This window comes from Monodelphis domestica, chromosome 2 (assembly GCF_027887165.1).
Source record: "Monodelphis domestica isolate mMonDom1 chromosome 2, mMonDom1.pri, whole genome shotgun sequence".
Classification (NCBI taxonomy): Eukaryota; Metazoa; Chordata; class Mammalia; order Didelphimorphia; family Didelphidae; genus Monodelphis; species Monodelphis domestica.
This window is the reverse complement of record NC_077228.1, coordinates 68,499,048-68,523,067: the sequence shown is the minus strand read 5'-3', so window position 1 is coordinate 68,523,067 and position 24,020 is coordinate 68,499,048. Positions and strand designations below refer to the sequence as shown.

Below are 24,020 nucleotides of genomic sequence, written 5' to 3'. Positions count from 1 at the left end.
GTTAGAAAAAAAGGTGCAGAAACAGAAAAAGGTGATTTTGTCAGCTGAATTCAAAGTGTCCCCAGAACAGCCCTGCCGGCCACATTTGCAGCGTCAGTAACAAATGCTGAGAATGACACCGTGGAAGGATTTTTGGTTGGTAGTCACCAATGGGAGCCCATTTTAAGCTCATATAAGAGCCGGAAGGGCCCTCTGAAGCCACTCACTTTAATGCTCCCATTTTAGGGATGAGGAAACCAAGGTTTAAGCATTAAATGCAGACTCCCTGGGAGGAGAAGGGTATTCAGAAATTGAGGTGATGTATAAACAAAAGACATCAATAAAATATGTATTTTAAAGAAGGGTGGTTGGGTCAGTTTTGCTTAAATTGCTTTCTATTTTTGTGAGGAGGCTCAGGGAGGCAGATCCATAGGATTCAAGAAACGACTGAGATATGACAACAAAAACCAGACGTGTGTGTGTGTGTGTGTGTGTGTGTGTGTGTGTGTGTACACCCAAATGAAGACACTTATGACCTAGTTTCAAAAGTCTTTTATTTGTGGCTCCCCTAAAGGCAAAATATCAGAAAACAGAAAACCATCCAATGTAGAGACAATATTTTGTAGTAAAGAAATAGTATCTTTCTCTCCTCCCTTTCCCCCTCTAGTAGACACGCTTTATCTTACTATGAACACACTAGATAACTGACTAGCTTCAAAGGCACCCACGATGGCGGCCCTCCACCATCCCACCCCTGGCCCATCCTCTGGGCCACCTCCACATTCGGGGACAGAACCAGGAAGCTCTTTTGTCTGATGTCACAAAATATTAGTTGTATTCTGCTTCCCTGTATCTGCTGGAAAGGTAAGAATCCTAATATTCAACATGGAGGAAAACGGTGTGAAATGCCTCAATGACTATCGTCTGTGCTAAACAGAAATCCCCAAAGGGAGGTGAAGCTCCCTAGACAGAGCTGTTGTCTCCTGCCCCAGAGAAGAATTAGAAAAAGAGATGATGTGTCTGTGAGGCCCGTGTAGGAGTCCTCCCAGGAGCTGGAGGGTGGGCCTTCCATGCCCCGGGGAATGCTGGGAAAGGCACAAGGAGAGGAGGCACAGGCGCCGCGGGGCCGTTTTCACCTAACAAGCCTTGGGTTCAGTAGAGCAGCCTCAGTGGTCCTGGGGAGGCGCCTAGAGGGAGCCCTGGCCGGAGGCCCCTAGGGCTGGGGGGTGTACCGGAGGTATTTCTTGCCTGAAGGGAGATCTTTGGTGAAGACTCCTTTCGGGAACAGGGCTTTGGCCTCATCTTCAGAGATAGTTGGAACCACCATGACGCTGTCTCCAGGCTGGGAAGAGGGAAAGCATTTAGTGTCATTGGGATAGCTGGGTTGGAGCTGACAAATGGAAAAGAAGTCATCAGTAGCTTTTTCATTTTTACAGTGGGAGTACAGAGAAAGGTGAGCTCCACAAGTAGAGGAATAAAGACATCAGGGAGCCAGATTCCTGAGGGCTGGGCCGCCTCTTGTGTCCCTAGTCTCGACCACAGTACGTAGCAGGCATTTAACAAGGCCTTGGAGGGGGCAGCCGGGTGGCTCCGTGCTAGAGCTGGGGCTTCAAATCGGACCCCAGGCACTTCTCAGATGTGTGACCCTGGGTAAGTCACGGAACCCCCCACTGCCCAACCTTGACTGATCTTCTGCCTTGGACAGTCATGTTTCTAAGACAGAACATAAGGGCTTAAAAACAAAACAAACAACTGTGAGGCCTTGTTAACTTGAACCCATCTCCTACATTCCCTAAGGACATCAAAGGGAAAATAGCTTTGTGCCATTATCCTTACTTTGATGACTTAAGTTCACATTTTCTTAACAAGGAAACTTTGATAAGGATGATGACACGACAGGAACTTCTTTAGCACCTACTCAATGTTTTAATGTTAAGATTTTTAAGTTTTGTTTCAAAACCCTCACCTTCTGTCTTGGAATCAATACTAAGTATTTAAGGTATTGGTTCTAAGGCAGAAGAGCAGCGAGGGCTAGGCAACTGAGTTAAGTGACTTGCCCAGGGTCACACAGCTAGGAAGTGTCCAAGGCTGGATTTGAACCCAGCATCTCCTATCTCCGGGCCTGGCACACTATCCACTGAACACCTCGGCGCTCCCAGTTCAGATCTTAGCAAGAAGGCAGAGCTAGCTCGGGAGAGGTGTGTTTTCGGGACCAGAGTGAAGCCCCGGTTTCCTGGCTGGGGTTGGGAGGGTTTTCAGACGGCCTCATCGTGCTATGCTGTGCGGGACCTCACAAGCAGGCATGGGTTCCCGGCAGCCCCTTCTAGCGCTCCCCTCGCTCACTCCTGCTGGGGAAGAGCTCACTGTCTCTACTTAAAACCCCACGTCACGCCGCAGCCAAGCGCGCGTGTGTGATGGGATTACTGTGGAGCCCAGCTGTCCCACAGAGCCTCCCATATTCCACAGGGCTGGCATGATGGGGAAACTCCCAGGCGGGAAGCTGCCTCCTCCCACTGCTCTTCCAGGGCTCGAGTTCCCAAAATGGGCCCGCGAGGTGAAGTGACTCGTCTGGGGTCACCACGGCAGTGCGGTTAAGAGGCCGAGCCTGAACCCCAAGCCTGCCCTCTCTCTCCCTCCTATCTCCTGTATGGGGCTCCCCTCTTCCTGGCAGCTTGGCCTGACTCCCCGGGGATGGCTTTTATTTCTCCTTTCTAGGCCTTACTTTCCAGTCCACGGGAGTAGCAACCTTCTTGTATGCTGTCAGTTGAAGGGAGTCAATCACTCTGAGGAGCTCGTCGAAGTTCCTGCCGGTAGTTGCTGGATAGAGGATGGACAGCTTCAACTTCTTATCAGGGCCAAAAATAAATACCTGCAAATACACAGAGAAGTGTAAGGTGTGACATGGCCAGGCAGTTCAGTGGCTAGACTTCCTGAGATGGCAGCACAGTGGATAGAGTGCCAAGGGTGGCGTTGGGAGGTCCTGGGTTCAAATTTGGCCTCAGACACTTCCTAGCTGTATGACCCTGGGCAAGTTACTTAAGCCCTTACCTATCCCTCCCCATGATTCTGTCTTAGAATTGACAAGAAAGAATCACACTTATTAGCAGTCACTGAAGTGTCTGCCTCCGTTTCCTCATCTGTAAAATGAGCTGAAGGAAAAGGCCAACCATGAGTATCTTTGCCAAGAAAACCCCAAATAGAGTCACGAAGAGTCAGATGTGCTAAAATGACTGAATAACAACAATCAGATCCCAAAGACACGGACGGATCTCTGTATCGATCTCTAGAACACAGGTTTCAGGAATCTCATTTTTATTTAAATAACTGGATTAGGCTCCTGTGGGATGTCCTTCTGGATTCCCATCGGTTAAATCTACCCTTTCTCTTCAAATTCACGAATCTCTCTAGAAACACGGGTTTAGAGATGCCGGACATCATGGCATCTCATCTCTCCTTTCACAGACTGGGAAACTGACTTGGATTCAAATGTGGGTCTTCCCGACTCAGCCCAGCATTCTAATCACTGTACACTCAGCTGCCATTTTATTTTATCTATTCACTCTTAATATAGACCTACTGACTGATTCCACAGTAGACCATCAGTTCCCCAAGGAGAGGAACAACTTTCATTTTTCTCTTTATATCTAGTGATATCTATATCTTTATCTATGCAGCATAAGAGCTCATGGAAAGAGCATTCCTGCCCCAGAGAGCCCTTGTCCCGCCACCCCCCACCAGCACCCCCGTTTAGACGGACAGAACACAGAAGGGGAAGAGGAGGAACAATTAACTGACTTCTAAAGCTTTTTAAAGTGGTGCTTAATAACACTACCCTGAGACAGATGCTGAAGAATGCTCTCCTGGAGTCAGGATGCAGATCAAAGCAGATGATTTTTCACTTTAGTTTCTTTGGGTTTTTGGTTTTAAGAGATTATTCTCTTATGAAAATGAACATTATGGAAATATATTTTGCATGATAATACAGATCAAATTGCTTTCAAGCTCTGGAATTGGGGAGGGAAGGAGACAATTTAGATCATTTAACTTTGGAAAACTTACTTATGTAGAAATTTGTTATCACATGTAATTGGTAAAACATCTATCTATCTATCTATGACACTATCCTGAAATCAAACTGAGCTAAGACAAGCAATCCCCATGGGAAACCACCTGCGTGGGCTGCACATAAAGCCCATGGCTGGGACAGGAAACTCACCACACGTGCCGTCACAGGCATGCCCTGCCCATCCCGCTCATCCGGGTCTAGCATGCCCAGCTTGATGGCAAGGTCCCGTTTGTGATCATCGATAATGGGGAAAGGCAGCTTCTCGACAGGTGGCTCTCCATTGTATGCATTGATATCCTGAAGAAGAGCAAAATAGGAATACAAACCAGACATACTGTTTGAATTATCAACAGCCAAAACCCTTTCATAAAGAGGCCAAAATGACTTCTAACCTTCAGCTAGGAATCGAGGCCTCTGAGGTACGACTCCAGCCATGGCCTAAAGCGACCAGGTCACATGTCTAACTTATGTCTTTATTTTCTGGTTTATGGATTCTTTTGTTTGTCATTTTCATTTCCAAATTTCACCATTTGTCCACTGAGTGATGGCTCAGTGGCTGCATTTTATTTACTGATATAGTTTGTTAAACCTTGGTTATATCAGAAACTTTTGATGCTAACATTTTCCTTATTACATCAGTTTTGTTCATACAAAAGCTTTCAATTCCATGTATTCATGTATATTATCTTCTTCTTGGAGTAATGCATCATAGAAACCGCATATTTCCCAAGAACAATAATTACCAACATTTATACAGCACTTTTCCCAGCCTTGTAGGATGGGCAGGTGTTAGCAGCAGGCAAAGGGAGGCTCTAGAACCTTGCCAGGATCATGGAATGTTGGAAACCTCCTCTGAACCCAAGGCCAGGGCTCTTATTGCTATAGATAGCACCAGTCCAAACTTTCCTATGCCTTCCCCCTGCCAATCTCTGAGGCCCTATGTTGTCCAGCCTTAGACAATCATGATGAGACACCCTCACAATTCATGGTTAAGGTCGATATCTAGACCTTGATATTTCTAAAGACAAAGATATTGAGCAAATAAAGAGACATTTTGTCAACAACTCTTGCAGGGTGGTCCAAGATTATTTTAAGATGCATTTCCCACAGTGGCCTCAGATGGGTCCTTGAAGAGTTGAGAAACACTGCTGCTTATGTCTTTAAAGGCCAAAAGGAAAGGTCTCACCAAACACTGAAGCATGCCAAGAGGATAGCAAGCACCTTCTCTTAGAGCTACATAAGAGAGGCCACAAGGTCTCTAAGGACAAAGTTCAGTTGTGTCTCCCCAAGGTACAATATTTAAGCTTTATTTTGAATGCTGGGTTCCATTTAATTTCTCCCAAGCATATTGAAAATATCCAAAAGTTAAGTGCTCCTAACACTAAAAAGCAATTGAGAACTATTCTTGGAGCAACAGGATTTTGTTGACAGTAGATCCCTTGCTATGGGGAAATCACTAAACCCCTGGTAGCACTCACAAAAAACTTGGTCCCTGAACCACTTAAATTGGAAATAAAACACCTAATAGCTCTTTCAAATTTAAAACAAGCTATCCTGTCTGCCTCTGCTCTAGGCATACCAATTATGATAAACCATTTACTTTATATGTTCATGAACAAAAAGGGGTAGCTTCAGGTGTTCTAACTCAATTTTGGGGACCTGCTCAATGCCCAGAAGCCCATTATTCAGCCCAGCTTGACCTAGTAGCTGCCAGAGCTCTACCATACCTTAGAAGAATAGCTGCCACCGTTACTGGTTACCAAATCTGCCAATCTGGTATTGGGATGCCCTCTGACCATAACGTGCCCACATGAGGTCGAGGCATTGTTATCAAGACATAGGACACAGGCATTTACTGACCAAAGGATTACTGGGTATGAGATAACCCTATTAAATAATGAACATATCACATTAAAACACTGTGGAGTTCTTAATCCTGCAACCTTACTCCCTGATTTACCAATTTCTGGAGAACCTTTACACAATTGTACATCTTTAGTGGCTGTTGATAACCTCATAATGATTTATTGGACACCCCTTTGGATGATTTGGATTTAATATTATTTACAGATGGTTCTTCATTTATGAGGGATGGTGTGCACTATACAACAGGAGCTGCGGATTTTTCAGGAGTTATTGAATTTGATACTCTGTGGTCAGCTTCCTTGCCCTCAAATGTAAGCGCAGAGGGTACAGAACTCACAGCTTTGAAACAGGCCTGTATCATTGCAAAGGATAAAAGAGTCACAATTTACAGATTCCTGCTACGCCTTTGGCATATGTCACGCCGTTGGCATGCTATAGCTTCAGAAAGGATTCTTAACATCAGCTGGAAAATGTATTGCCAATACAAACCTTATTACTGAATTTCTTTCTGCCATTCAGCTCCCTGAAGCTATAGCTGTCATTCACTGCTCTGCACATACAGGTGGCACTGACCCTGTCTCCAAGGGAAATAACCAAGCAGACATTGCAGCAAAACCAGCAGTCTTAGAGGGCCCTGAATTAATTATGCCAATGACAATTACTTTCTTATAATGACAAGGAAATGGAAAAATGGAAGCAGAAATTTAAAGCAAAACAAGTAAATGGAGTATGGGTATCATCAGATGGCAAACCCTTGCTTCCTAGAGCTTTCTATAACCAGATTTGTCACTCTATTCATAAAAATGGTCATTTTGGCAACCAAGGCATTGTAGACTCTGTTAAAAGAGTATGGATAGTACCTGGAATAACTATAATTCCTCCAAAGTATGTACAGATTATCCTACCAACACGCCTTTCGAGGAAAAGCCTCACCATTTGAGCACCTACAAATTGACTTTATCTCTATGCCAAAAGCTGGACAGTATAAATTTTGCCTGGTCATAGTTGATCAACTGACCAGGTGGCCTGAAGTATTTCCTACTGCTCATGCCACAGTGGCTTTTGTTGATAAGATCCTTTTGAAAGAAATTATTCCTCGTTTTGGCTTGCCAGCACGTACTGATTTGGATAAAAGGACTCATTTTACCTATTCGGTGCTATCTCAAATTTATTCATGTCTGGGGATAACTCCTAAATTTCATATACCATATCATCCCCAGAGCTCCAGACAAGTTGAACAAATGAATAAGAACTTAAAACAATGATTGGCAAATTATGTATTGGAGACTCATTTAAAGTGGCCTGAAATTCTACCTCTGGCCCTATTTTATCTCAGAAGCAGACCCAGAGGTGATTTACACATCTTACCATTTGAGATGCTATTTGGACAGCCACCTATTCAGGCACAACCATTTGCCCCTGCCTATACCTCAGTTAGGAGGGAATACAACCATTGCTACATGCCAGACAATTACAAACAAAATGGAAAGACTCCATGACTCTGTAGCTGCTGTTCAAGCAGGCCCCATTGATTTCTCGCTTCATGATTTAAACCCAGGTGACAGTAAGAATTTAAAATGTAGTGGGTCGACTGAACCTGCTTATGATGGAACATTCTAGGTCCTATTAACTACACCAACAGCCATAAAAATTGGAGAGGGACTCATGGATTCATTGTAGCCATGTAAAATGAGTACCTTCTGTTGATGGTGAATAATTGCTTGCACTGATTATATTTGACTATTGATTGTGATTGTACTTCTTTATTGCTGGATTTGTACTGTTTTGTTGCATTTTATTTGATTGATCCTCATGTTTGCATAAATTGCCTTGTAGGGCAAGACATGTACTATCTCATAGAAGAAAATCTGTATTAGTGACCTATATTGATACCTGATGTGCCTTTTGTAACATTTTGTGCCTTTACTATTTTTTTTTGTATTTTCTTGAATGTATTATTGCTAACCTCATTTACACTCACATTGTTTTATTTACCTCATTTGTACTCACATTATTTTATCTGCCTTATTTGCACTCAGACTACGGATCATGTTCAAAGAGGAAATGAATCTTATTTTTTGAAAACTAGTCCCTATACTTTACCTCTGTGATTGTGAAATATATACAATTTTAACATTTTATTTTCTTCCTACATGAGTCATACAGTATTTGATTTCCCCCCTTCTTTTCTCATTTTTTGCCTTTGAAACACATGCCACTAGTATTGAGAATGTGGTTTGTTTTTTTTTTAACTATTTTTACTTTTTGCAATAGCATAACCTAAGACATCCATTTATCTAACATATAAAGAAAACATACCCTAAAAGCTTTGGGTTATGGAAACCTGCCACTAGTCATTTAAATTATTATGAGACTTGCTCAATGACTATGTCTCATCCAAGGACAAATGGATCACAAAGGAGGACAGAACTTGACTTGCAAAGTGCCAAACGAGCACAAAGGTGAAAGAAACCAAATCAATCCTATAGGGATTGATGATATTCTTCACAAAAAGTCCAATGACTTGATCATGTGTGAGACTCGAGGTTGCAGCTGTTTAACATGTGTTAAATGCAGGATTTCCTTGTACCACACTATATCAAGCATATAACATCAATTGCTCTGGCTCCATTATCCAGAAAAAAGAAGAAAAGGGTCAAACCAGGAAATTCTAGTTCCCAGTCTCGAGATCTAGGCTCTTTTTCTATTTTCTCTCATGATGTGACAACTTACTGTAGTCCTGGCTACTTATTGGATAAATTGCATAAATGCTTAAATCATTTTAATTGGGCCCTGATTCAAAGACCTGTTATAGACTTGCTTTTCCTTTGCTTAGATTTTTTTTATACATGAGACTTTTACATTTTATATTTCATCCATAAGTTATTTTTCTCTTTTATTTGGATTTTTTCATGTTTTTTATTTTCTTTTGCAAATTGACTCATATACCTCGTAACTCAGCCATGCATCCCTGAATGATCCCTGCGTTTGTTATTATTCACCTCAGGAGGGTAAGTTATTGTTGTGAACTTTGATTTAAATTTGAGCAATTTTAGGATAAGAAACTTGCTACCTACCAGAATCCAGAATGTGCCATGAAGATAGATTACATTTTCATGCTCCTTTTGGGGAAATTGGTTTCCCAACAGGCTCAGGGGGTGGGGGATGTGTGTATGTATAAATGGAGATTTTGAGTCTTTGGACTTCATCCCCCAGAAGTCCCTTAGTATTTCCCAAAATTCCCCTTTCCTAAGTCCCCATTGTTTTGCATGATTGTATTTAAGTGGCTATAACTCCTCCCTCTCTTTTTTGGACCTGAGACCAGGCTGAATTCAGGCAGTTCCTAGTTATTTTACTTTGCAAAAGACACTGGCATAGTGAAAAATATTTCTGTGTTCTGGAGTCAGGAGAACTGGGACATATACTGCTGGGCAAATGACTTAATGGGTCAAATCTGATAAAAACAATACTACTTGCATGATCCATTTTCAAGGGTGGTTGTGGGAAAAAAAAAAAACACTCCATAAAACTTAAGAACCATAACAGGTTGCTGTCAGTTATTTGTATAAGTCTTGGCTCTTCACTTGGCTGTCAAACTGTCCTTCTTAAAATGAAGGTCACTCCCACAATTCATTCCCATTTGAGAAACTAATAGCTCTTTTATTATTTCCAGGATTTAAAAAAAATTACCTTCTGTCTTAGAATCAACCAAGCCAAAAAAGTGGTAAAGGCGAGGTAATTGGGGTTAAGTGACTTTCCCAGGGTTACATTGCTAGGAAATGTCTTGGCATTAAAAAAAAAAAAAGAGGGCCAGTTTTAAATATAGGAACCTCCTGTCTCTCTCTCTATGGACCCACATAGCTGCTCCTCCTGTTTGGATTTTAAAGTCCTCCAGAACTTGGCCTTTCCAGACTTCTTCTATCTTACCTTACTACCCTCCCCCAATACATTCTGCCAGTGCCACTGGCTTCTTGCTGATTCTCACACAAAATGCTCCATGTCTCAATTCTGAATTTGCATTAGTTGTACCCCCATGTATAGAATGCTCTCCTGGCTTCTGTGGTTCCCTTTAGATCTCAATCAAAAATCTCACCTTCTGTAAGAAGCGTTTCCTATTCCTTAATCTTTGTGCCTTTCCTCTGAGATGATTCAATTATTAAGTTTACTCTGGACATTATTTATTCACATATATATATAATTTTGTCTCCTACATTAGCTTACCAGCTTCCTAAGGGCAGGAACTGTACTTTTCTTTCTCCCAATTTCCAGAACTTATCGCAGTGCCCAACAGAGTAGAAACTTAATAAATGACTATCCAAATAGATTATAAATTTGAAGGGAAGAGCCATGGCTTATTTATCCATTTTTCAATTCTTTCTCAGTGTCTACCACATAAACCAGATTGACTGACAAGCTCCCTGTTGAAATTTTGAAAAGGATAAAAAAGGCTTATTTGATCATCTTAGATCAACTCAAGACTCCTTGCCTAGCACAGCTACCTAACTCCTATAAACCATTTAGTGGGTATCAACGAAGGCCAGTGTCCTAAGGTGCGAGGGGTACAAGGACAAAAAAAAAATTGCTAAGTGAAAATATAAAAAGTAATGACCTCTAGTTTCCACTGTAGCAATTATGTAATGTAACTTATTTTATGCTATATTAATTTTACATCTGAGTTTGCATCTGCCTTGAGATATCCTTAAGCTGAGCTCAGAAATTCAGCTTTCCCTGCATTAGTTTAAAGGTATAATTAAAAAGAAAAGTTGTTTCCTCTTATACTAGTAGCCTCTGGATCATTTGCTTATTTTCTTTAAGCCCCAAAGACATGTCAACTGTCCTTGTACAAGTAAAGGAGATTTTATCTCTTCCAAGGAGATAGTGAATCCGGTAGTTTTAATCCTTTACTAAATATTTCAAGAGACAGATGGGTCCCATAAAACATTCCTTAATTGTCAGAGTGGGAGAGAAATGCTAGCCTACTTTTCACAGTAGAATTGGATGTAATAATCCAAGACTTCCAAGGCCCCTTTTTACTTCTGTGTCGAGAGGGTCACCTCTTCTTATTGGGATCGCTAGCCTGCCTGAAGTAGTATACATCTCCCTTTATTAACAGTTATTTGTAGCACTGTTAATAAAGTGATATTGCTTGGAGTATGAACCTCAGTTTACCTTCACTGAATTTACTCAAGATATTAAGCATTTCTAAGTAAACTCCTTTTCAATCCTGCTGTAATAAATAAGTACTACACTTTAAACGAGCCATATCAACTGTGAACCGTCTTAACCCAACCTTATGAAGTAGGGTCTGGGAATTTTTAAGGTTCACACAACAGACATTTAGACGTAGGTTTTAAATAGCTCTCTGGATATCAGCCCCAGTAAACGCTGTGAAACAGTAGTCTTTGGTTTTCTCCTGGCTTATCAGCTCTGAAACCATATAGCTTGTGCAATCAAGGTGATACTAGGCCTAAACACATGGTGCCATACCTTACACCAGGCAAGGTGGTCCTGGACAGAGTCAATAGAAAGGGCGATCATCTTAACATTTCGCTTGGCAAATTCTGAGGCAAGCTTGCAGGCACGGCCCAGCTCTGTTGTGCACACTGGAGTAAAGTCCCGAGGGTGGGAGAAGAGGATGCCCCATCTGGAAAGAAGAGAACATGGTACATCTGAGGGCAAGGTCTGCATGTTTGCTTCCTGATCCAAAGCAGGTGAACATCATACGAACACTTACCAAAGACTTCCATTTATAACTATTTTCCTGTGGAGCTTTCCTTCCATTACACTGAACTTAAGCTTTTATTAAGGTGTGAAATTCAGGAGGCAACCCGGTTATTTAGCAGAAAGAATAGCTGACCTGGAAATCCCTGGTCCTGACATTTGCTGAGTGATGCTGGACAAATCATTTTAACTTTTCTAAACTTCTATTTCCTCATCAATAAAATGTGGAAACCCGAACTCCTTTCCTCACAGGATTGTTATGAATGAGGAAAAGGCTGTAGGGTACTGAATCAGATGATCTCTAAAAGTCCCCATTCCATCTCTAGAGCCCATGCTCTAGAATGAAAATTGAGAAATGGCCATTAGATTTGGTAATTAAGAAAATACTGGTTAACTGTGGAGAGGCCACTGAATTTCAACTGAATGAGGTAGAAGCCAGAATTATAGATGATTTTAAATAATTTAAGAGAAAGAAATAACACTGAATGGAGACTTTTCTTAAGGTATCCACCTGGAAAGGGAGTGAAGATTTTGGACTATAGCTACCAAATTAGTCAGATCAAGTGAGAATTCTTTGAGGATTCAGGGAGATATGGGTGTTGGTAGGCCTAGAAAAGGAGTTAGTAGATAAGGAGACATTGAAGATAAGGGAAGGAATCTAGAGGCAATCTGCTAGAAATGACATAAGGGATGGGATCCTAGAGAGACACCTTGTCTCAATGGTTAGTTCCCATCTTTAGGCAGCTTATATTAAATTTCATGGCTGTCTTTGTTTCTCCAGCACCTAGACATCCTTAATAAATATTAGGCTCCTATTAGGGGAACTTTTTTTTTTTTACAAGGTCACAAAGTTAGAGCCAGAAGGGACTTCATTTAACCTAACTACTCTAATTTAAAAGGTGACCGAGAGAGGGTAAGCAACTTCTAGGGTTTGAATCTAAGTATCAATCAATAACATTGATTCTGAACCTACCATTTGCCAGGTATGTGTGTTAGGGCATTTAGGCACAGAAATCAGGTAAGGCTTTGTGCTGGTGGAACTTCCTTTAGCTTTCAAGGAAGCTAAGCCTGAAGGTTCCAGGAGAGTACATATCAGGGGTAGAATTGCAGCTTATGCAGAAGGTCAGAAATAGAAGATGGAATCTGACCAATAGCAAATAGACTGGAATTTAAGAGTATTAAGTAAGAAGCTTGGAGTCAGGCCATAAGATTAAAATATCTATTTTTTAATTTTTAATTAAATATATATTTATGCTTATATACATATAAATAAATATATATTTATAAAAATATATAAAATAAAATAAGCTTAAAATAACAAAAAATGAACTGATATTTTGCTCTACAACAGAAGTTTATGAATTAGTTTTAAAATACTTTTAATAATTATTTCAACATAATTGCTTTCCTTTTTAGCCTTTTCTAATGACAAGAGAAGGCTGAGAAATAACTTAGTTTTTAGGATTATCACTTTTAGTAAGCAGAAGAAACTGGAGCTAAGGAATCCAATTACAAAGCCTAGTAAACAATCATGGTGAACAGTGAAGTGATAACGGTCTGAATTAGGGTGTTAGCACTGGGTTCAGATAAAGGAATGGATGTGGCAAGACATTTGTTGCTATTATTCAAGTGTGTCTGACTATATGGCCCCATGGTGTTTTCTTGGTAAAGATACTGGAGTGGTTTGCCATTTCCTTCTCTAATGTGTCGCCATCTTACAGATGAGAAATGGAGGCAAATAAGTGTTAAGCTACCTGACCAGGGTCACACAGCTAGTGTCCGAGGTCTGATTTGAACTCAGTTCTTCCTGACTCCAAGTACAGTGTCCTATCACTGTGCCATCTAGCAGCCCTAGGTGACAGGTGCTACAGAAGTAGAATTGAGATTCAGCAGCTGATGGAAGGAGTGATGAATGACTCAAGGTACAGGATAAGGATATGGAATTTGGACTAAAGAGGATCTGGTTTCAATTTCTTCCAGTTTCTACTTATATAACTTGATAAAGTCACTGAACTTCTCTGGGTCTTGGTTTTCTCACCCATAAAATGAGGAGTTTGGACTATCTGTCTATAAAATCCTTTCTAGGTCTAAATCTATATTCCTAATGAGTAGTGAAGTGACAAACCGAGTTGATTAAAGATGGTGGTGCCCTTCTGAAATAGAGAAATTGAGAAGGGTGGATTTGGGGAATGTTTTCTTTTTCTGATTTTAGATATCTATTGCAATTTCTAAGGAGTAGTCTTTTGGAAACATCCAGTAGAGAGCTGGTGACATTGGACTAAAGCCCGAGGAGTAAACGCTCAAGATATAGATGGAGGAATCATGATCACTGAGCCCCCTGGAGATGAGAAAGAAGAGAGCCTTGGGGGCCACACATGCAGTCAGTGGATACAACATAAACAAAGAACCAGCCAAGGAAATTAAAAAGTAATGGTCAGACACAAAGGATGAGAACTAAGAGAAGGACTGGGGAAAATTCTGAGGTAAGAATGATCACTGATACATATTCTGCAGAGCCATCAAGGATGAGGACTGAGCAACGGTATTAGCAGGTTAATATTTTTTAAAATGCAAAGAATAAAATCTTTAAAGTATTAACTTGTAAAGAGAGCAAAGGTGGGGTTGGAGAAAAAAAGAGAGGGGCTGGGGAGGCTTCCTGGAGGTCCAGTACACTAGAAGCAGGTCTTAGGAGGTAAAGCTTCATGCTGTTTGGATGGTCCTTTTAGAGCTCATACAGAACAGGAAGCTGCTTCCCAGAAATTAAACCTGCCCTGGATTGATGGAAGGATGACTGATCTTAACAGTGGATGTTAAGAGAGAATATTTTGCTGAGTCACATGAAAGAACTGTTTGTAAACCGTTTCACAACCTTCCCCAGCACTCTTGGCTCCGTTTTCCACCCGAGTGGCCAAGTCACTTACCCTTCCCCCTAAAACATTTTAAAGCTGTAAACTTTCTACAATAAGACTATTTTCTCCATCAACCTGGGCATTCCTGCCTCCTTTTCAAATAACTTAATAAGGGGAAAGTCTTTCTACCTCAGACCTTTTCAGTGTGCAGCGATTGAAAAGCCACCACCACTACCATCAAAACCAATAACAATACTAGAGAAAATGACTGAGACAGGCTGCAAATATATTGCTCATGTCTGTGCTCTGGTTGACAGATTAGATGAAAAAAAAAAAGCAAAGTTATACAAACAAAACCACATATCCCACAGGCCCATTATTTTACAAACACAAGTCACTACACAAAGACAACTTTAAAATAAACTAAAATGTCTTGGCAGATCAAGAGAAAAAAAATCTTGAATCACTTTCCATTGCAGCCCTCTCAAAACCTTCCTCCCACTGGCCACCACCAACTCAAGGATTCAAGAAAGGAAGAGAGGCTTTTCAGACAATATTTACTAAGAAACTCCTGAGTACATGTGCCAGGCACTGAGCTAAGCCCTGGGGATGCCCAAAAAGGTAAAACAGAGTCCTTGTTCTTCAGGAGCTCCTAGTCCAATGGGGGAAGCTGTTTACACTTGTTATACTCTATAGCTTAGACCGTTTAAATACTATATCCTACTTTATACTATAAACAGGTTTAATTGGAGATAACATCAGGGGAAAGCACTAGCAATACTGAAGACTGAGAAAGACTTCTTATAAAAGGTGGGACTTTGGCTGAGACTTGAAGGAAGCCAGAAAAATACCAGGAGGCAGAGATAAGGAAGGAGAGCATTCTAGGCATGGCGACTGCCCATGGGTCACTGGGTCTAAGGTAAAAAGCCTCTGGGATTTTTTTTTTACAGCACTGGGGGGAGTCAAACACTTGGAATAACATACTCCTGTATTTTTTAGGGGAAAACAAGATCAGTTTGCCCAGGAACATGGTAAGCTTTAAGGAATCCCTCCACCCTCTAGAGCTGGGGGTTGTACACTTGATGTGTTTGACAGTGTGCTAGTGTAAGAGGGACAGAGAAGTCTAACAACGCAGCATCTCAGAACCCAACCTCAGTATCCCTTCCACTAGTTATGGTTCCTGAACTTCCACCATTAGTCACTCTTTGGCAACCTCAAGTCTCCTTCACACACGTACCTTCCTTAGTTGGGCAATTATTAACCCAATATAATAAAAAGATGACTAAATCAGCTGTCATGAAACATCAACCCAGGGAATGGGATACAAGGCAAGTAAACTTGAATAGGGTGAAGCTTGTGAGGTCTATTCAGGTATGAGGTCGAAATTATCTTAACTCTAAACCAGGGATTAATCTCTCCTACGTTTAAAACCTTTATTCCAACTGGCTCATTGGCCCTCTCAGTCCCTTACTCCTAACACTTGGGGTTGTTGGAAGCCAATAATAGAAACACACACACACACACACACACACACACACACACACACACACATAAGCGCGCGCGTGCTAAGTGTGCTTTTAAGATTTGCAAAACTCTTCACATATATTATCACATTGCGTATTTATATACAAACAACACTCATATATTCACATATCTCATTGAAATTTCACAGCAACCCTATGAGAAAGGTTTAAATGAGTTGTGGCCAGAAACACACACACAGCTAAATAAAGTATGTAAGGCAGGACTCGGGTAATTTTTCTTGACTTCTAGTCAGGTGTTCCTATCCATTTTACCACCTAGCTGGGGAAAAGGAAAAAAAATCCCATCCCCTGAGGCCCAGCAGCCCAAACCAAATTAAAATATAATTGGGAAATGTTTAATGAAATAAAAATGCAATCCAACAGATAATGTTCATTTGTGGTTTTCAAAGTCAAAAACTATAACTTTTGAAGTTATCATATCATGATCTCTGTTGTACTGCATTTTTTATTTATTTTGTTAAACATTGACCAGTTAAATTTGACTCTGGTTCAGTCTGTACTCTAGAATTCTACAAATTTGACATTTCTGGCCTCCGTAACTCCTGGGATCCTCCCCAGCTCTAAAGTCAGATTGGCTAATATTTACAAAATCTAATCTCTTCCTTACTTAGGTAGTAAATAACAAAACCAGGCCCACAGGGACAAAATTGAAAGCCCCACTTTAAACTCAACATTCTTTCTATTATATTGCATTGCCTTTTGCCACCTTCACTTTACAGATGAGGAAACTGAGGCTCAAAAAGAGTGTAGATGTAGTACATCACCTACTTTCTGAGGTTAAGTTGATATATTTAGCAGGTGAGAGACAAAAACTAGAACTTAAAAGCTAACACAAGGAGCAATCTTTTCCATTACAGAGCATTACTCCCTTTACACAGGTATAACCAGAATTCTTTCTAAATAGTGAGCCCCTCCAAGGCAAGGAGTCTTACATACATTTTTTTTAGAACAGGAAATGCCATCACTTGTACTTTTTAAAATAGATGTGCTTATCTTTTCATCCCCTTAGAGAAGGTACAACATGAAATTTTTAAAACTATGCAATGCTAAGAGCTGTGTTAATCTGTGGATCTGAAATAAACTTATGGTTAGCCTAATTTATAAAAGCACAAAGACACAGCAGGGGAAAACACACGTACACACAAATTGTAATTTAGGGAAGGTAAAAATATCCTCTGAGAAAATGTCAGCTCAGAGAGACAGGGCTAAATAGGTCTAAAGAATGGGGAAAATAACATGTCACATCTATTTGATTGACTAAATGATAAAAGCACAGCATGCTAAGTACTGTTGTTGGGAACTCTGACCTGAACATTTTGGAGAGCAATCTGGAATTATGCTGAAAGAGTTACAATACTGGGTATACCTTTTGACTCGGGAATACCACTATTAGGTTTATTTCCTAAGGAAATCAGGGAAAAAGGAAAAGAATATTTTTTGTGGTAACAAAGAATTGGAAATTTGGGGGATGTCCATTAATTGGGGAATGACTAAACAAGTTGTGGCATGATTGTGATGGAATATTATTGTGCCATAAGAAATGATGAGCAGATTAAAAATAAAACATGGAAAGATGTACATAAAATTATGAAGAGTGAAATGAGAAGAACCAAGAGAACATTACATGCAGCAACAGAAATAGTTTGAAGAATGGCTGGATATGTTCACCTCCAGAGAAATAACTGATAAATAGAAACACACAAGACTTTATGTTTTACATATACATAAATCTTTTTGTCAAGTAAGCCCTTTTCTAGTTCAGGGATGGGAGGGAGATACCTTAGAACTTTTAATATAATAAACATTTATTTTAAAAAAAAAAAGGATGGACAGGTCTATTCTCACATCTTCACTAAAGGACTTATTAGCTAGCTAGCCTTACCTATGAAGTCTAGGCAAGGTATTTCTGAGTCTAAAATTCACTCAATTTTCCCCCTTTAGTCTTGTCCACTTTGTGCCAAATTGGAGCCCTAGCCTGTGTCACGAGGAGAAAACAGATGAGGAAACAGGGGCCAGGAAAGTTTCCCCTTCTGAATCCAAGTCCTGGGAGTTTTCCATTACAAATTATCCAGTTATTTGCCTCCAGAGAAAGCCTATCTGCATATATACACCTACATGCTTAGTAGGGGCCCTCATGGAATTAGATGGAAGGGACTTCATTTAGTTCAATACCACTCCTTTTGCAGGTGAGAAACCTGAAGGCCCAGAAAAGGAAAATGATTTGCTTAAAGAATATAAAAAAGTTACAAATAAGTAGTCATCAAAATTCAGACTCAGGCCTTCCAATTTCATATCCAGTGCTTTTTCCAAGACATTGTTTCCATGATATTTTCCTTATGTTTATTGTAAAATGAACACATACATTAATCATTAAAGCAACTATCTTATCTATAGAGATTGGACTAAAAATTCAGGAGAATATCTAAATCAGGGTAGTATGCCAGCTTAACTAGAATTCAATAAAACATAAAATGCAAGGCATACAGAGAAGGGATGGGTGGAACAAACAAAAGCAAGAATAAATAAGTAGAATTTGGAGAGGAAGAGAGCAATAACTTGGGAGGAAAATTCAGGAAAGGTCTTCCACAGGAGGTGGTATCTGAGCTTTTGAAGGAAGGTTAGGGCTTACACAGACAGTGGTGAGGAGGAAAGAATGGTCTAGACATGGCAGACAATCTATATAAAGCCAAAGAAGTGAGAATTGATCTGTGAAGAGCAAACAAGCCAGTTTGGTATGAAAAAGAGTAATGTGGGGAGAAGAGGCTTAGAAAAGTGGGATGGAGTGAGTTTTTAAATGGCTTAGAATGCCAGGGTATATTTTATCCTAAAGATGATGGGAAGCCACTGAAGCTTTTTTATCAGTAGTGACCAGGGCAGATGTGACCCACAAAGATTTTGGTAGCGGTGGAAGACAGACTGGAGAGGGGTAAGCGTAGAAGCCAGGAGACAAATTATTTCAACAGTCCAGGAAACAAGTGTGGAAGAACTAAACTAGGGTGGTGGCTTAAGAGAATGGGAGGATGACAGTATGTACACAGCAGGAACCAAACTAGCTCCGGTGACTCTTCATCCTAATGGCAATAAAGCAGGATGATGACATCTTTGGTTTAGAATGGTTTAGATTTCCATGCAGGACCAAGGTTCAAGCAATTTCCTTAATGGTAATTGGGCTATACAGTACACCCACTGGCAGGTAAGAGGTGGGGGAGGAATGGAACATTTAGGAGAAGGAAGGAAGAGAATGTTTCCCAAAGATCTTAAGACTTATGAGCTGGGAAAGACATTACAAGTCAGCTGGTCCAAGCCTCTCATTTTACAGATGAGCAACTGAGACTCCCCAAAGTGACTGGCCTATAATATTCACATGTTTTGCATGATTTCACACATATAGGGTGTCATATTACTTGCCTTCTCAGTGGAAGGGAAGGCCAAGAATTTGGAACTCAAAAAAAAAATGTTAAAGGAGACAAAAGAAGTAACTAGCCCAGTCAAAGGTAGTTAAGAGGCAGAGCCAGGAACAGCCTCCCCCCCCCCATTGGGAAGGTCTGGGGGAGGGGGAAGGTCCTACTCTACCATGCCATACTTCCACACTATCTCTCCAGAGTTAGTTGCTGTGATTTATAGATCACTTTGCATGTGAAAACTCATTTCATGCTCACAACAGTAGATATTATTATTATTTTCATTTTACAGATGAGGAAATTGGGGCTGAAAGTGACTTGTCCAGGATCAGATAACTGTCTGCGGCAGGGTTTGAAGTCAGTTAAGTAATATCTATGCAGTACCTACTGCATGCCAAGCTTTGTACTCTGTGCTGGGGGGATAAAAAGGCAAAAACAATGTCTGCTCCTAAGCAGCTCCTGGTTGACTAGGGAGGCAACATGCAAAAAACTATGAAGAAACACAATACATACCGGAAAAATTAGGGAGTAGTTTCAGAAGGAAGGCTCGAAGATTCGGGAATAGGAAAGGCTTTTTGTAGTATGTGGGACTTTAGCTGAGACTTGAAGGGAGTATGTGGAACCAGAAGGTGAAGGTGATGAGGGAAGTATCACCAGGCAGCAATCAGTAAAAATTCCAGGAGTCAAGAGTGTATTTGTTCAAGGAATAGCAAGTGCCACTGGGCTGTACAGTAAGCTGGGGGTGGGAGGAAGTGTGCAAGGTGTTAGGACTGGAAAGGTGGGAAGGGATCAGGTTATGGAAGGCTTTAAAGGCCAAACAGAAGAATTTGTATTTGATCCTGAATCAATATTCAGTGGGGGGAGGGGAAACCTGATATGGTGAGACGTGTTGTAGAAAAATTAATTTGACTGCTGAGTGGAAGATGGATTGTAGTGGGGACTCAAGGCAAGGAGAACAACCAGTAAGCTATTGCAATTATCTGGGCATGCCATGAGGAGAGCTAGCATGACGGAGGTGGCAGTGTCATTGTAGAGAAGAATGTATACAAGATATTATGAAAGTAAAAATGACAGACCTGACCATTGACTGGATGTGAATACGGGGAGTAAGACATGTGAAGAGTCATGGATGACATCTAGATTGTGAGCCTGGGTGACTGGAAGGATGCTGGTACCTTGGACAACTGACAAGGAAAGACAGGAAGAATGGAGTGTTTGGGGAAAAAATGATGACTTCATTTTTGGATATAATGAATTTAAGCTGTATAAGAGTATCATTTCGGAGCTGTTTAATAGGCAGTTGGAGATACCTGACCAGATGCCAGCAGAGAGGCTAGGACTGGACAAGTAGATTTGAGTCATCTATATAGAAATAATTGAAACCTTGGAAGCTGAGATCACCAAGTCTAATAGTTTAGGAGAAGGCCCAGGGCAGAAGCCATTCTAGGCTCCAGGAAAGGAGGCTAAGAAACATTATTTAATGAACAGGTAGAAAAAGAACCAGTAGAGAACAGTTACAAAAATCTTAGGGTATCAGGAAGAGGGTAAATGATAACATTAAAAGCCAAGGGAAATAAAAACGGACGAGACTGAGAAAAGGCCTTTAGATGTGGTATTTAAGAAACCGTTAGTAGATTTAGAGAGCATTTTTGATTGAATGAGGTTGGAAGCCAGAATGCAAAGAGAAGAGAGTGAGATGAAAGAGACGGCACCTAATGTAAATGGCCTTCTCAAGGAGTTTAGCCATAAAAAGGATACAGTGGATGTATATAGGGGATGGCTGGATGAAGTGAGGGTTTTCTAAGGACAGGAGAGATAAGGACATGTTTGTAGGTAGTAAATAGACAAGATACAAGTTAGGTTGAAGGTTAAGTAGAGTGGTAAAGATAGAGAGGGTGATCTGCTTGAGAGGACAGGGTGGAATGGGTTCTCTTGTGCATATGGAGGCAGCAGTAAAAAATGGACCTATCAGAATGCACCTGAGTGATGACAGGGGAGAAGGTGGAAGGATGGGGAGGATGAGCTATAGGAGGTCTGAGGAGAGATGTAAAGACTTGGAGAAGGTACTGTGCTGGAAGTGAGAGTTAATTGATTAGGGAGATATGAAGGGAGATGTATATTACCGTGCCATACTTAAAGCCCAGTTGATTAAGTAACAAATCTGTAGTAGATCCATTTAGTAGTTTCATGATTTTTCTTCTGTTTGGTGCAGCACCAAGTGACCAGGAGCAAAGGCCACTGTTCTTTAGCTGGTGGGAGTAATTTGAAACCTAAGGCTTGGTAGGGAAAGATCAAGAGAAGATAACAATAAAGAGCTGAATTGGCTCATCTAGGGACCAAGAAAGGATAAAGGAAACAGTACAGCTATGGTAGATATGGCTTGGGAAAGAACTGAAGGAGGTAATAGTGACCATTAAGATGGAGTTTTGTAGTTTCAAGGCAGAGAGGTTGAATAACAACAGATTGATCAGATAAATTAGTTCCACAGATCATGACCAGATATGGAATAGTTGAGAGTGATAACAAAGTATGAACCATCGTTTGTGTGCAGCTGAGGTGGAGTGGAGAAGTAGTTCATGGGAACTGAGCAAGTTGAGGACTTGGGAGGTTAGAGTAGAGTATTCAATTAAAGATGATGTTCCCTGCCAAGAGGGCAAGAGAAGGGAGGAGATAAGACTTTATTGAGGAAAGAGGTCTTCCTGGAGGTCTGCAGACAATAAAGGACTACTAGACTCTTGGTGGTAGATAAGGACAGAATGAACCTCAAAAGGAAGAGAAATTGCTGAATGATAGCAGTAGTGGAAGGGGTAATGGGGAGCAAGATAAGCTGCACAATCAGGAGAACCAGGTCTTAGGGAATGCAGTGTAAAGGAAGCAAGAAAGGAAAACTCAGGTCTTCTGAATCACAAGTCCAGCACTTTATCCATGGCACCAAGTGGTTGTCTCTATGGAAGAATAAGATGACAGTTAGGTGTCCTAGTACACAACTCACCTACTCTTGGGGGGAATGGAATATCATGCCCCAGAAAGTGACACTGGATAGAACATTTTTGAAATGTGTTATTCACAGTTGTAGGAAAAGGATACAATCTAAATATAGTGTGTTCTTTATCTCAAAGCTGCTAAAAAGCCACATTATGGACAAAGTAATTTTTAATCAGTGCAAGGGAGTAAAGGGGGAGGGGGTGTCTAGATAAGAGACTGGATCAGCTTCCTGGCAGTTAATGATTTTAAAATTTATACCATGGCCAAATTTTGCAAAAAAGAGCCTGCTGTGACTTTACCTTTTACTAACCCTTCCTAACTTTCTAGAAAAGGGTGGGAGGAAAATCCCAATAAAGAAATACCAAGTGCTAGGGTCACTAACATGACCCAAGGCCTGGATCATATCTAACTTAAAGGTCAGAAGCAATGATTACTATTTAATTAGGAAACAAGTTCCAGGGAAGAGTACAGGAAGCACAAATCAAAATTCAAGCCCTGGAGCACAACCCCCCTACACAAGCTCCCCACAAGACCTTTTCTCCACCCACCAACCAGAATTTCTACACCTAGCTAAACAGTATCTAAAAACCAATCAACAACAAAAAAAAAAACAACAAAAAAAACCCTAGGAGTATTCAGGAGATAATTACCTTTTCTTTCCTCCCTCATCTGCCCCAGCCACAAATATTAGGCACCCCGTGGTGCACAGACCCTAGGCTGGAGATGGTGGGGGGTAGGGAAAAAGTGAAGGGGTGCAGGAATTCAAGGGGAAGAGGAATAATACCACGGACCAACGGGAGACTACCAAGTAGGAAGAGACAGGAGTTAGCAGAGGTCAGAGGTAGGAGTTAAATTGGGTAAGGGGTAAGGGAATGGGTGGGTGGTATGGGAAGCTGATACAAAGGCAGGAGGCGGGGAGGTGGGAGGTGAGAGGATTTGGGGTAAGGACAGAAGGTAATGGGGGAGTGGTTGGTCTGGAGATCTCGAGCACAGGCAGGAAGTGGGGTGGGGGGTTGGTAGGGGAGTTGGGGCAGGAGGGGTGTGTTATGGAGGGAGGGGGGTCCGAAGTGTTGGGGCAGGGGCAGTAGATGTGGGAATATGGGGGAGTGGATAGTCAAGAGAGCTGGGGCCAGGGCAGGCGGGCGAATGACCTTTCCGGACCACGTGGGAAGCCCTCTGGGTCCCAGGGGTGCCATGGAGCCGGGTAGGAGAAATGAGGGTCACAGGTCCGCGTACCCCGGCCCGAGCAGGGACTTTCCCAACGCCCAACGCGGAGCCGGGCCGGGAAGGGGCTTCACTCACGAGTCTCCGAGGAAGTCGTGGAAGCGGATGCGGCCGATCGTGGTGTCCGCTTCGAAGTTGGGGGCCTCGTCTCCGAGCAGCAGACCTCCCGGCATGGCGGCTGAAGCGAGGAGCAGAACGAGGACGGTCGGACTAGGACTGGGAGGAGGAGCCGCAGGCTATGTGGGAGCCCGCTCTCGAGGCTGCAGAAAAAGGGGGACCAGGAGCGGGGCGGGGCCTGAAGCGGGGCGTGACGTAAGGAAGGGGCAGGAGTCGGGAAGGTATGGAGGTGGAGAGTGACGCAGGAGGGGGCGGGATCCGAGCCTGG

General features: G+C 41.6%; 1 protein-coding gene across 1 annotated transcript; it reads right to left on the bottom strand.

Moving 5' to 3' along the window:
- Window positions 1-516: 516 nt before the first annotated feature.
- On the bottom strand, window positions 517-24,020 carry PRDX6 (peroxiredoxin 6). Its single transcript, XM_001365215.5, has 5 exons — window positions 23,714-24,020; window positions 11,399-11,555; window positions 4,196-4,342; window positions 2,702-2,848; window positions 517-1,321 (listed from the first exon to the last, which is right to left on the bottom strand). Exons 1-5 carry the CDS (start codon window positions 23,806-23,808, stop codon window positions 1,193-1,195), a joined length of 675 nt encoding a protein of 224 aa, XP_001365252.2. The 5' UTR covers window positions 23,809-24,020; the 3' UTR covers window positions 517-1,192.